General features: G+C 44.5%; 1 protein-coding gene across 1 annotated transcript; it reads left to right on the top strand.

The window, feature by feature from the left end:
- Nucleotides 1-1,004: 1,004 nt before the first annotated feature.
- On the top strand, nt 1,005-14,960 carry LOC306743503 (uncharacterized protein; the record flags this gene model as incomplete). Its single annotated transcript, XM_079226018.1, has 6 exons — nt 1,005-1,265; nt 11,914-12,064; nt 12,423-12,490; nt 12,588-12,697; nt 13,318-13,409; nt 14,365-14,960. The coding sequence occupies 6 exons, from the start codon at nt 1,005-1,007 to the stop codon at nt 14,958-14,960; spliced, it is 1,278 nt and encodes a 425-aa protein (XP_079082144.1).
- Nucleotides 14,961-15,624: the final 664 nt, after the last annotated feature.

Below are 15,624 nucleotides of genomic sequence, written 5' to 3' on the forward strand. Positions count from 1 at the left end.
ATTTATATATATTAATTTATATTTAAATGAATATATATATATATATACATATATAGTAAATATATATTAATATATATTTTTATTTATATATATATTAATATGTATTTATATTAATACATATATATTTGTATTTAGATTAATAAATATATATTATTTTATATATTATGTTAAATTGTCGATCACAAGCTGAACGAGTCTCCAGTCAAATAAAGTGTTTATCACTGAAATCACGTGACCAGTAACACACACACACACAGACACACACACACACACACACCCACACACACACACACACACACACACACACACACACACACACACACACACACACACACACACGCACACTGAAACCATCTCCCCAACATAATAATCATTCGTTAATATAATACTCTCCTGAAAGAATACATCATAGGACAACAGGCTCAGCTGGAATACTTTTTAATACATTTTTGGTGATTTTTGTTTCAGCGAACACATGAACATATGAACACATGAACACGTAAACAAATGAGCACATGAACATGTGAACATGTGAACATGTGAACATGTTGCATGTTGTTGCTTTGAGATGAACCTCTGAGCCAAAAGAATCTGTTGGATGTGGAGCCAACAGAAGAGAAAGGAAATGAAAGAAAGACGAGGAGAATATGGAGAGTATCGAGTGGGGAGGAGGGTGGGGGGGGCGTACCAGTCGGTGCAGTGTGTGAAATGTGAACTGTGTGTGTGTGTGTGTGTGTGCGTGTGTGTGTGTGTGCAGGGGAGGATCCTCTCTCTCTTAAAGCCGCCTCAGAATCAGAGACATCAGCAGAGCTGAGAGAGGCACTGAGGAGGGAACACACTCTGCTACTGACGTCTTCTAGTGGCCTGCTGTCCACACACCCACACACACACACACACACACACACACACACACACACACACACACACACACACACACACACTGAAAGCTACACTCTGGACTCGACCACCCCAGGATACATCACCTCAGGACTCCGTTTCCCATCATGCACCAGCGGAGCCTCTCGGAGTTCCAGGGGGCCCCCGGCCGACGGACTACCCAGGACGGGACCCCGCAGAGGGGGTCCGGCCGCCGGCGCCCCGGCCCGCCGAGGGGAGCCCCTCTCTGGGCATGGCTCCTGCTGGGGTCCCTGGCGGTCCCCGGGGCCTGGAGCTTCCTGAGCGAGGAGCAGGAGGAGCTGCTGGTGGAGCTCCACAACCACTACCGAGGGCAGGTGTCCCCCAGCGCCTCCGCCATGCTGCCGCTGGTAAGACACCCGGCTCCGGCCTCCACCTCCCCCCGCCTGAGCCCCGACACCAGGAGATGAGATGTTGGCGTGACGACACTAATGTTGCCCGATAAAAGTCAGGGAACGGCTTCCTCTAAACAGCTGTCTCTCAAGGCATTCGATTTACTCTGCTGAATATATTTAATCTTCCACTCGTGTGTTTTTGTATGTTAATTCCTCACAAGAACGTTTCCACGAATTTCCCTGCAGTTAACCGACTCGTTTTTGGTCTTGTTTTAGTCAGGCGGCAACCTCCGGTTATTTAAAGTCCATGCTTCATGTGTTAAAGCTGCATTCTCTCTCCTGACCACCAGGGGGTGACTCCTCTGGTTGTATAGAAGTCTAAGCTTCATGTGTTAAAGCTGCATTCTCTCTCCTGACCACCAGGGGGTGACTCCTCTGGTTGTATAGAAGTATATGCTTCATGTGTTAAAGCTGCATTCTCTCTCCTGACCACCAGGGGGTGACTCCTCTGGTTGTATAGAAGTATATGCTTCATGTGTTAAAGCTGCATTGTCTCTCCTGACCACCAGGGGGTGACTCCTCTGGTTGTATAGAAGTATATGCTTCATGTGTTAAAGCTGCATTCTCTCTCCTGACCACCAGGGGGTGACTCCTCTGGTTGTATAGAAGTCTATGCTTCATGTGTTAAAGCTGCATTCTCTCTCCTGACCACCAGGGGGTGACTCCTCTGGTTGTATAGAAGTCTATGCTTCATGTGGTAAAGCTGCATTAGGGTTAGGGTTGTGAGTTCCTACATGTCTCTCACAGGAGCTCACAGCCTGTGAAGTCTTTGTGGAGCTCCGCCTTTCACCGTGATTTGTCGCTTCAGGTGTCCGTCGACATTTTGTGTGAAACTACCCAATGAACACTCCCTTAGGAACTACCCACCCACCTTCACTGCAAAAAGACACTGCTTTCAGTCAGATAGACAACACACTGCCCACTGAAAGCAGATCAAACAGTGTTTTCTTGCAGTGTACTAGAACAACACTGACCACAGACCATATGCAGATCAGCTGTTCAGTTTTACTCTGCGGGACGCGACATACGACCATGCGCTGGTAAAGAGTACATAGTACACACATACAGAGTACATAGTACACACATACATAGTACACACATGCAGAGTACATACATACATACATACATATGTGTTGTTCTGAAAAGTTCTTGAAAAAAAATATGTAAACTGAAAAATAGCAAATAGTTTGTTTTTCTGTAGAACATATTTTGACTCAAATATATAGTAAATATGTTGTTTAAAAACAAAAACGGTTGTAATATGAATCATGTGCACACCCATGAAGCTTGATCTGTACATGAAGTCATTCCTCAGCCTCTCATGTTGGTGAAAGCAGTGACAGACAACACGTCTACTCAAAAAAACACAATACACAATTTGGTATTAGACATTTATTTACATGTATCTACCATTGTATTCATATATTCCACTGCTTCTGTGAACCTACGACCTTTGGTACACCAGTTTCCATCACCTAGACCTATACACCACATGAGTAAATGTTCTCACAATATTTCAGCCTGAGGGCCATATGATCTCTTTACCCTTGTGCCTCATGACAGTGGTGCCTCTTTATACAGAGCTGAGCTTGTTCTGCAATGTTTGACACGTGGGTAAAGCCCTCCGAGGCAAACTTGTATTTGTGATGCTGGGCTATATAAAATAAACTGAATTGAATTGAATTATACATCTGATATGCAAGTGCCTTTAAAAGAGGATTTAAGAAATGATGTCAAATGGAGAAAAGGCCTCAGACCCTGAAGGGTTAGTGAGACGTGTGTGTTCTGTTTCATGATCACCTGAAACACACCTGTGCTTTTCCTTCAGTCCCAACATGACGTCAGAGTTCATCCGCAGCTCCAGGATTACAGAATCCACTCGAATCTGGGCTTTCCCATTTTCATGAACGTCTCCGATGGGAGGTGACAAAAACAAAACAAAAACGCAAAAGTAAAATCCTGAAGTTGTCAATAATAATCCTGATAAAGGTCACACATCTAGTCGTAAATCTGCAAACCTCGCAGTTCAGACTAAACAAAGACACACATGTCAAAAGAACGAGATGTATTTATTTATTTAGTTAACTTTGGATCGGTTCCTCTTTGCTGCTCGGGCCTTCCTGCTCTTTTCAGTCAATTTAACGCGTCGTGCTCAACATCTTCAGATGGACAATACGGACGTCTTGGATAGGAAGTTATAATAAACAGATTTATTTCAGCAGAAGCAGGTTGTGACACAACGTGTGGCTCAGCTGAGGTCTTGTCAGTGTCAGAGGTCACAGACTGCAGGCGGTCTGCACGCTCCTCCAAAAGGCCCTGAACGCAGCCTGCAAAAGGCCCTGAACGCAGCCTTCAGAAGGCCCTGAACGCAGCCTCCAAAAGGCCCTGAACGCAGCCTGCAAAAGGCCCTGAACGCAGCCTGCAAAAGGCCCTGAACGCAGCCTGCAAAAGGCCCTGAACGCAGCCTGCAAAACGCCCTGAATGCAGCCTGCAAAAGGCCCTGAACACAGCCTCCAAAAGGCCCTGAACGCAGCCTGCAAAAGGCCCTGAACGCAGCCTGCAAAAGGCCCTGAACGCAGCCTGCAAAAGGCCCTGAACGCAGCCTGCAAAAGGCCCTGAACGCAGCCTGCAAAACGCCCTGAACGCAGCCTGCAAAAGGCCCTGAATGCAGCCTGCAAAAGGCCCTGAACACAGCCTCCAAAAGGCCCTGAACGCAGCCTGCAAAAGGCCCTGAACGCAGCCTGCAGGTCGGTGATGTACTTTGACAGAAAATGGAGTGACTTCACCCTATTGGCCAAACAATACAAGCAATTCATTGGTGCATAGTTGGCACTGGGCGGAGCCGTGTTCTGGTTGGTTCATGGCGGGTGCACACGCCTCTTGCTTCTCAGGTGATCTTGTGTGGAATGATGACCTCCTATTGGCTGCCGCTGGTTGTCAGCCACATGCTGGTCAGTCCAGTATCAGTGAGATCATAAATGGTTTTCCATCACCGCGCCACAAGAGGCGTTACGTTGAATACTTTACTTCCTGCTACGCTACACGTTTATAGAAGATAAAATAAGATAATCCTTCATTAGTCCCGCAGTGGGGACATTGCAGGATTACAGCAGCTCAAGTAATATAAATAAACAGCAAAACAGTAATACAAACAGTAAAGAAGAATACAGTAGCAATATTAAATATACAGACAGAATAAAAACAGTATATGAAGGTATTTATATGTATTATATATTGCACCAGATGATGAACGTAATTAAAGTGGCCAAAGTGATCAAAGTGTATGAGTGTTTCTACTGAGAGCTCAGCTTGTTGTGCAGCCTGGCAGCAGCGGGAAGGAAGGACCAACTTTCAATATGAAACTAAACTGACTCCAAGTTATGACTTTCTAAGTATCAAAATTTACTCAGACATTTCTTTAATGAGCAAGTCTAATGAGCTGACTTTGGAAGTGTGTTCATAATACTCTTCAACTGTCACATGAAGACAAAACAAATAAACGCAAAGGATGAAAAACTAATGAGTTTGGTGAATCCACACATTTCCCTTCGTGCCTTTTTCAGGTCAAAATGTCAACTTAGTCTCAACGGCTGTATCTGGATTCTCTCACAAAGTATTGACTCAACAGATTTGAGGGGCTATGTGGTTCCCTCCCAGAGGGATGTAAGTGGAAGGTGATTGGTCGAGCACACGGGCCAATGCAGCACCGGCAACTGCAATTTAAGAAAAACACCCTGTTAGCTGTGTGAACAACAAACAGCACACAAAACACACACACAACAAACAACTTGTAAAGAAAAAGGAAGAAAACAGATTGAAGTCCAGGAGTTAAGTTGTTCATGAGCCCATTGAGCCGAAGAACGAAAGCGAGCAAGCTAACCCAGTAGCATGAATGCTAACCCAGATTATAGCACAAAGGCTAACCCGATATCACATCGGCCTATATGTATGCTAACCCAAATTGTAGCACAATGGCTAACGCAGTAGCACAAAGGCTAAGGAACATTAGCACAAAGGCTAACGCAGTATCACAAAGGCTAAGTAACATTAGCACAAAGGCTAACGCAGTATCACAAAGGATGAGTAACATTAGCACAAAGGCTAACGCAGTAGCACAAAGGCTAAGTAACATTAGCACAAAGGCTAACGCAGTAGCACAAAGGCTAAGTAACATTAGCACAAAGGCAAACGCAGTATCACAAAGGCTAAGTAACATTAGCACAAAGGCTAATGCAGTAGCACAAAGGCTAAGTAACATTAGCACAAAGGCTAGTGCAGTAGCACAAAGGCTAAGTAACATTAGCACAAAGGCAAACGCAGTATCACAAAGGCTAAGTAACATTAGCACAAAGGCTAATGCAGTAGCACAAAGGCTAAGTAACATTAGCACAAAGGCTAACGCAGTAGCACAAAGGCTAAGTAACATTAGCACAAAGGCTAAGTAACATTAGCACAAAGGCTAACGCAGTATCACAAAGGATGAGTAACATTAGCACAAAGGCTAACGCAGTAGCACAAAGGCTAAGTAACATTAGCACAAAGGCTAACGCAGTAGCACAAAGGCTAAGTAACATTAGCACAAAGGCTAAGTAACATTAGCACAAAGGCTAACGCAGTATCACAAAGGATGAGTAACATTAGCACAAAGGCTAACGCAGTAGCACAAAGGCTAAGTAACATTAGCACAAAGGCTAATGCAGTAGCACAAAGGCTAAGTAACATTAGCACAAAGGCTAATGCAGTAGCACAAAGGCTAAGTAACATTAGCACAAAGGCTAATGCAGTAGCACAAAGGCTAAGTAACATTAGCACAAAGGCTAACGCAGTAGCACAAAGGCTAAGTAACATTAGCACAAAGGCTAAGTAACATTAGCACAAAGGCTAACGCAGTATCACAAAGGATGAGTAACATTAGCACAAAGGCTAACGCAGTAGCACAAAGGCTAAGTAACATTAGCACAAAGGCTAATGCAGTAGCACAAAGGCTAAGTAACATTAGCACAAAGGCTAATGCAGTAGCACAAAGGCTAAGTAACATTAGCACAAAGGCTAATGCAGTAGCACAAAGGCTAAGTAACATTAGCACAAAGGCTTAATCACAGTTTCTTTAAATGATGGAGAGAATCGTGTTCAGAGGGTAAATACAAAGTGGTGTTCAGAGAAGTTTAAGAAGCCTTTAAATGCTGCTTTAAAACTTAAAAAGGACAAATCATGACATCGGATTGCTCCTACATTGTAATGCATTAGTTGTTTTTTAATAATAAAAAGTATCTTTATTGATTTTGGTTCTGGTGTCAACCACCCTCCAAAATACACAGGTTATACCGCATACTAATATTCATAGTACAATAACACCCAAAAGCCGCAACAATAATGTTTCTACAAACATGTAATGAATCAACTTATTTTGTATTGAAAAATGAAACAGTTTTGGTCCAAGTGTGTGATGCTGTGTTCCTGTGAGCTCTGAAGACGCTGCAGCGCATTGAAGAGATGTGTGTCTGAGACCAGGTCTGGATCAGATATGCTGGAGGAAAAAGAGGGAGGAGGAGGGAGATGAAAAAGGAAAGGAGGAGAAGGAAGGAGGCAAGGAAACCCCACTGACTAGTTTACTGATTCCCTGTTCATTCATCCAGTCGTCTTCCTCTGTTTCTGTGTCTTGTTCTAATTATCTTTGTTTGTATCTGGTTTTGTGTTTGTTGCCGATGAAACCATCTTTAACAAACGCCCTCTTCTTGATTTTCCATTTCTCTCCAGAAAGATTTAAATTGTAATATATCGTTTATCTTAACGCTCTAGTGAAAGCTCTGTGAGGCTTTAATGCTCTCGACAGACCAAAAAACAACAACGGATCAAACCGTTAGAAGTCTATGCTTCATGTGTTAAAGCTGCATTCTCTCTCCTGACCACCAGGGTACGACTCCTCTGGTTGTATAGAAGTCTATGCTTCATGTGGTAAAGCTGCATTCTCTCTCCTGACCACCAGGGTACGACTCCTCTGGTTGTATAGAAGTCTATGCTTCATGTGTTAAAGCTGCATTCTCTCTCCTGACCACCAGGGGGCGACTCCTCTGGTTGTATAGAAGTCTATGCTTCATGTGTTAAAGCTGCATTCTCTCTCCTGACCACCAGGGGGCGACTCCTCTGGTTGTATAGAAGTCTATGCTTCATGTGTTGAAGTTGCATTCTCTCTCCTGACCACCAGGGGGTGACTCCTCTGGTTGTATAGAAGTCTATGCTTCATGTGTTGAAGTTGCATTCTCTCTCCTGACCACCAGGGGGTGACTCCTCTGGTTGTATAGAAGTCTATGCTTCATGTGTTAAAGCTGCATTCTCTCTCCTGACCACCAGGGGGCGACTCCTCTGGTTGTATAGAAGTCTATGCTTCATGTGTTGAAGTTGCATTCTCTCTCCTGACCACCAGGGGGTGACTCCTCTGGTTGTATAGAAGTCTATGCTTCATGTGTTGAAGTTGCATTCTCTCTCCTGACCACCAGGGGGTGACTCCTCTGGTTGTATAGAAGTCTATGCTTCATGTGTTGAAGCTGCATTCTCTCTCCTGACCACCAGGGGGTGACTCCTCTGGTTGTATAGAAGTCTATGCTTCATGTGTTGAAGTGAACTGGGTTCCAGGAACAGAAGGGTGTTTCCCTCCAGCCGATCAGTTTTGAGGAGTAAAATCCTGGTGATGACGAGGAGTCGAGCAACAGAGGAAGACTGTTGGGACGGAGACGAAGAGCTGGAACACAATGTTTAGACAGAGAGAGAGAAATTAATTTAGGTAATGAGTGAGCACCCGGAGGAATGTGTGTGTGTGTGTGTGTGTGTGTGTGTGTGTGTGTGTGTGTGTGTGTGTGTGTGTGTGTGTGTGTGTGTGTGTGTGTGTGTGTGTGGACAGAAGAGGTCTCGGCCTGTCTCCGACCGGTATGGAAGATCTAATGGAACATTTCCACACTTCATGTTTGTCTTTCTGCAGCGAAACAGTGATAGAACCAGAGGAGTCGCCCCCTGGTGGTCAGGAGAGAGAATGCAGCTTCAACACATGAAGCTGTGTATATATATATATATATATATATATATATATATATATATATAAAATATATATATATATATATATATATATATATATATATATATATATATATATATATATATATATATATATATATATATATGTATATATTCATATATATATATATATATATATATATATTTATATATTCATATGTATATATGTATATATATATATACATTTTTTTCAACCAAAGCATCTGTTGAGCTGCCGTCACTGAACATGTGACTGTGTCCCGCGGTTAAAAAAACCTCATCAATGACTTTTCTGTTGAGACATTGAGAGAAAAATCAGCTGTTCACAGACCGACTGACCTCCAGAATGGCCAACAGTGTGTGTGTGCGTGTGTGTGCGTGTGCGTGTGCGTGTGCGTGTGCGTGTGTGTGTGTGTGTGTGTGTGTGTGTGACCCGAGACTCATAACAGGCACCAGATGTGGAGAGATCCTGGAATGTGAAGGAAGACCCCTGACTATTGTTTGTGTTGTGTGTCATCACTGGACAAATAAACACACACACACACACACACACACACACACACACACACACACACACACACACACACACACACACACACACAGTGTGTGGCAGGAGACTTTTCTATTGTTTCTGTCAACAAAACCAACACGTCAGTCCGTTTCTAGCATGTCTGACTTCCTGTCTGACGTTAGTCCGTCTCTACCAACATGTCTGACTTCCTGTCTGACGTTAGTCCGTCTCTACCAACATGTCTGACTTCCTGTCTGACGTTAGTCCGTCTCTACCAACATGTCTGACTTCCTGTCTGCAGGGCCGCAGACTGTCATTTTTTTATGAAACAGACTTTGCTGAGGGACTATTTTCCGCGGCGGATGAATCCACATGTGGCGCTCTAGAGAGTATATTTGTGTGTGATGGAGTCAGAACAAACTCCAGTGTGTTGATGACGAAGGTGTTGATGTTGATGATGATGAAGGAAACACAATGAGTTTTATTGGAGCTCTCATCAGGATTCTTTGGAGGTAAACCATCACCAGACTTATTAAAATAAATAACAGAAAACAAACCACTGCGATACTGATGAGTGGACGTTTTTATCGGCCGGCTCGTCCTGCAGGTGGAGATGTGTCTGTTTGCTGCAGCCGGTCAGACATGTTATTATATTATTATAATATACATCACAACCATGATCCACAGGGAAAACATGAGGAAATCATGAGGAAATCCTCATGACATCATACGATCTACACTCACGCTTCAACCAGATGTTTCATTCTCTTTGACACTTTTTGAAATTAGAAGGAACAGTCGACTATTCCTCAGTATTGGTGGCTGGTATCCGGTTAGTTGCCCTCACAGCAGGTGAAACACATTTTGGTAACGAAGGCTCAGTTCCATCAAGTTTGACTGGAGCGACAGCAACCCAGCGTCTATCTCTACAGCAGCAACGCGTATCTAAGACTCCCAGAAGAATCCACATCAGTTAAATGAACGCTCTACTTCTGATGGGGAACTGAAGACGTTATCTGCTCTCTGCAAACACAGCAGAGCGGCTGCTCTATCGTCGCCTCCACCTGTTGGGTAGTTTGTGTTATTGTGTATTGACTTTGTTCTTTTAAACTGTTGGTCCTCTAAACTCCATCTGCTGCAGTATGTGTTGTTTATGAATTTAAATGTTTCTCTACTTTCCTTTTTCCTGCACATCTTTTTGCATAATTTCCATTTTTCTGGAGTACAGTAGTACTTTCCAGTAGTAACCAATCACAGGACAGACATGAAGTTTTTTAGCCCAATCAGAGAATAGAAAAATCACATGTTCAAACTTATGGTTTAATGCAACGTTTACAGTTTACCACTGTCCTGTGATTGGTTACTACTGGAAAGTACTACTGTCCTGTGATTGGTTACAACTGGAAAGTACTACTGTACTGTGATTGGTTACAACTGGAAAGTACTGCTGTCCTGTGATTGGTTACTACTGGAAAGTACTACTGTCCTGTGATTGGTTACTACTGGAAAGTACTACTGTCCTGTGATTGGTTACAACTGGAAAGTACTACTGTCCTGTGATTGGTTACTACTGGAAAGTACTACTGTCCTGTGATTGGTTACAACTGGAAAGTACTACTGTCCTGTGATTGGTTACTACTGGAAAGTACTACTGTCCTGTGATTGGTTACTACTGGAAAGTACTACTGTACTGTGATTGGTTACTACTGGAAAGTACTACTGTACTGTGATTGGTTACTACTGGAAAGTACTACTGTACTGTGATTGGTTACTACTGGAAAGTACTACTGTCCTGTGATTGGTTACTACTGGAAAGTACTACTGTACTGTGATTGGTTACTACTGGAAAGTACTACTGTACTGTGATTGGTTACTACTGGAAAGTACTACTGTCCTGTGATTGGTTACTACTGGAAAGTACTACTGCACTGTGATTGGTTACTACTGGAAAGTACTACTGTCCTGTGATTGGTTACTACTGGAAAGTACTACTGTACTGTGATTGGTTACTACTGGAAAGTACTACTGTCCTGTGATTGGTTACTACTGGAAAGTACTACTGTACTGTGATTGGTTACTACTGGAAAGTACTACTGTACTGTGATTGGTTACTACTGGAAAGTACTACTGTACTGTGATTGGTTACTACTGGAAAGTACTACTGTACTGTGATTGGTTACTACTGGAAAGTACTACTGTACTGTGATTGGTTACTACTGGAAAGTACTACTGTCCTGTGATTGGTTACTACTGGAAAGTACTACTGTACTGTGATTGGTTACTACTGGAAAGTACTACTGTACTGTGATTGGTTACTACTGGAAAGTACTACTGTCCTGTGATTGGTTACTACTGGAAAGTACTACTGCACTGTGATTGGTTACTACTGGAAAGTACTACTGTCCTGTGATTGGTTACTACTGGAAAGTACTACTGTCCTGTGATTGGTTACTACTGGAAAGTACTACTGCACTGTGATTGGTTACTACTGGAAAGTACTACTGTCCTGTGATTGGTTACTACTGGAAAGTACTACTGTACTGTGATTGGTTACTACTGGAAAGTACTACTGTCCTGTGATTGGTTACTACTGGAAAGTACTACTGTACTGTGATTGGTTACTACTGGAAAGTACTACGTGAGAAATTCTCAGTTTGAACGTTGGATCCACACAACCTGGTTATTTGGTCCGAACCAGAGTTCTGTTCTCCTGACCCTCTGCTGGTTCTGTTCTCCTGACCCTCTGCTGGTTCTGACCCTCTGCTGGTTCTGTTTTTCTGACCCTCTGCTGGTTCTGTTCTCCTGACCTTCTGCTGGTTCTGACCCTCTGCTGGTTCTGTTCTCCTGACCCTCTGCTGGTTCTGTTCTCCTGACCCTCTGCTGGTTCTGTTCTCCTGACCCTCTGCTGGTTCTGTTTTTCTGACCCTCTGCTGGTTCTGACCCTCTGCTGGTTCTGTTCTCCTGACCCTCTGCTGGTTCTGACCCTCTGCTGGTTCTGTTCTCCTGACCCTCTGCTGGTTCTGACCCTCTGCTGGTTCTCTGCAGCGATGGGACCCGAGCCTGAAGGTGATCGCAGAGGGCTACGCCGCTAAATGCGTCTGGAACCACAACCCAGAACTGGAGGACACCGGAGAGAACCTGTTCGCCGGCACCGGCTCCCTGGACCTCCGGGAGGCTCTGGAGAAGTGGTTTCTGGGTGAGTTCAGGGTCGGTCTGGAGAACCAGACTCTGCAGGAGCTGGTGCTTCTCCTCCAACCAGAGCTGAAGAATACTGCACACACAAAGCAACACAAGACTACGTCTAACGTCCGCGCACCTTAATGCAGCAACAATAATAATATGACTTCATAATGCTTCTGGTCAGCGGCCATTTTGCCAAATAAGTGCTTTTACTTTGAATACTTTGGGCCTTATGTCAGTAACATGATGAATGCAGGACTTGTAATGCAGTATTTTAGTGTGGTATTAGTACTATTACATGAAGAAAGGATGTGCATACTTTTAAAGATCATTTATGATATATATATATATTGTAATGTAATGTATTCCTGTAGAACATCTGGACTATGACTACAACAACAACAGCTGTGATGAAGACCAGATGTGTGGCCACTATACACAGGTCAGATACAAATACATGCATATTAATACACACTTTGTATCGCTGGACGGGATCTGAACTGTGTGTGTGTGTGTGTGTGTGTGTGAGTGTGTTACAGATGGTGTGGGCAGACACACACAGAGTCGGCTGTGCCTTCCATCTCTGTAACAACATGAAGGGTTTGGACTGGGAGAGAGTCTCCTTCCTCGTCTGCAACTACTACCCAGCGTCAGTACTACTGTACTAGTACTACTACTACTACTGATACTACTACTACTGTACTACTGTACTACTGTACTACTACTCATGCTACATACTACTGATACTACTCCTATACAATACTACTACTGATACTACTACTGTACAATACTACTACTACAACTACCACTACAGTAGTACCACTACTTCTACTTCTACTATGGCAGTATTACTACTCATAAAGATCATTACTACCACGACTAATTCAACTACCGATGCTCCTTCTACTACTGATATACTTCCACAACTAGAAGTACTGCTACTACTAGTATTACTCCTTGTGCTTGTGTTAACTACACAGTACACAGGGTTAGTACTCCTGCTGTTACACTTCTGGAACAACAGCTCCACCTTGTGGATCCTAAAACATGTATTTTTATTTATTTTACTTCTTTGTCTGTTTGCATCTGTAGATTTCTCCCAAATGTACCAAAGGTCACCATTACACAAAGCCTCATTTGCATATGTAAACATAACATTTCATACATGCTCCTCTTAATGTCAGTGATGAAGTGGTGAAGTTTCCTGGTGATGTCTACGAGTTATTTTACTGACCCGTTCACCTGTCCTGTCTCTGTAAACGTCCTCAGAGGGAACTACGAGGGCGAGAGGCCGTTTGTTGAAGGGGAACGCTGCTCCAGGTGTCCGGAGAACCTCCACAAGTGTGAGAACAACCTCTGTGGTACGACTCTTTAGTTCAGGGGGTTCTCTTCTTCTGCTTCAGGAGATCTGATGCTTTTCTTCTGCTGCATTTCACACTGAAGGTCTTTAGAGTCACAGCGAGGGACTTTAACTGGTCCTGATCCGGTCTCAGTCTAGTCCTGGTCCTCTATAGACCTCAGTCTAGTCCTGGTCCTCTATGGATCTCAGTGTAGTCCTGGTCCTCTACAGACCTCAGTCTAGTCCTGGTCCTCTATGGATCTCAGTGTAGTCCTGGTCCTCTATAGACCTCAGTCTAGTCCTGGTCCTCTATAGACCTCAGTGTAGTCCTGGTCCTCTATAGACCTCAGTGTAGTCCTGGTCCTCTATAGAACTCAGTCTAGTCCTGGTCCTCTATAGAACTCAGTCTAGTCCTGGTCCTCTATAGACCTCAGTGTAGTCCTGGTCCTCTATAGACCTCAGTCTAGTCCTGGTCCTCTATAGACCTCAGTCTAGTCCTGGTCCTCTATAGACCTCAGTGTAGTCCTGGTCCTCTATAGACCTCAGTCTAGTCCTGGTCCTCTATAGACCTCAGTCTAGTCCTGGTCCTCTATAGACCTCAGTCTAGTCCTGGTCCTCTACAGACCTCAGTCTAGTCCTGGTCCTCTATAGACCTCAGTCTAGTCCTGGTCCTCTACAGACCTCAGTCTAGTCCTGGTCCTCTATAGACCTCAGTCTAGTCCTGGTCCTCTATAGACCTCAGTCTAGTCCTGGTCCTCTATTGATCTCAGTCTAGTCCTGGTCCTCTATAGACCTCAGTCTAGTCCTGGTCCTCTATAGACCTCAGTCTAGTCCTGGTCCTCTATAGACCTCAGTCTAGTCCTGGTCCTCTATAGACCTCAGTCTAGTCCTGGTCCTCTATAGACCCCCATCAGTAAACAAATGGCGAGAAGATCTGAGAAAGTTTTTTGAAACGTCTTTCCTTCTCTTGTGTCTAGTTGCTGACACTGTGGAGGAGGAAGATGACGAGGAGGAAGAGGAGGAGCAAGTTGTTGCTCCAGCAGGAACATCTGGCCCCTCCCCCCAGGATGAAGAAGAGGAAGAGGAGGAGCTAGTTGTTCCTCCAGCAGCAACATCTGGCCCCTCCCTCCAGGATGAAGAAGAGGAAGAGGAGGAGCTAGTTGTTCCTCCAGCAGCAACATCTGGCCCCTCCCTCCAGGATGAAGAAGAGGAGGAGCTAGTTGACCCGTATGTCCAGCCTGCCACCACCACTGCCTCTACCAGTCCTCCCAGTATCACCACCACCACAGCAGAAGAGCACCCTGAGGACCCCCGACCACCAGCTACCCCCGCTCCGGGCCCCCGGGCCCCCGAAGCCCCCTCAGCTCCACAGGGAGAGGAGGAGGAGGAGGGGGAGGAAGAGAAGATGGAGGACGAGAAGAGAAAGGAACCTTGGGAGAAGCCGGCGGGGAAAGAGAAAGACGTAACACGCTTCATTTACACCGCTAACTCTGGGGCTAGCGCCGCCGGTACAGCATCTTCCCTTCTACTCCTGATAGCCGGCCTGACCGGGGTCCTGACTCTGAGGCTGTGAGGAGGAGGAGGAGGAGGAAGAGGAGGAGGAAGAGGAGGAGGAGGAGGAGGAGGAGGAGGAGGAGGAGGAAAAGGAGGAGGAGGAAGAGAAGGAAGAGAAGGAAGAGGAGGAGGAGGAAGAGGAGGAGAAGGAAGAGGAGGAGGAGGAAGAGAAGGAAGAGGAGGAGGAGGAGGAGGAGGAAGAGGAGGACACATTACCTTAACGTTAACGCGCCCGTGGTCAAAACACAGAAGTAAACCCAGCGCCTCATTTTCGCAAAAATAATCTTGTATTTAAAAGCGTTTCCTTCATTATCTCATATCATTGTTTAACTTCATGAGTTGCTCCAACACCGTAACCCTTTGAGAAGAGACCTGTGGTTTACATTAACCTGTTAAGCCCTAGCGTCCCCCAATTGGGGGACCCTTTTATATCAGCTAGGTATCAAATTAAACAAAAAAATCAGGGCTACAATAATATATAATCCCGATGAACAACCTCTAAACACAACTCAAACAATAAATAGGATTAGGGGTCATGGTTATTAGGGTTAGGGCTTAAAGTAACCTGTAAAGTCACAAAACAGCCGGAGTATCTTTCTTTCTTTTTCCCGGCGCACATCTATGAGTCCTGAAGCCCACATTTCTAAAACAGCGTCATACATGCAGAAGCTCCTGAACATGTC

Source organism: Taurulus bubalis (genome assembly GCF_910589615.1).
Source record: "Taurulus bubalis genome assembly, chromosome: 11".
Taxonomy (NCBI): domain Eukaryota; kingdom Metazoa; phylum Chordata; class Actinopteri; order Perciformes; family Cottidae; genus Taurulus; species Taurulus bubalis.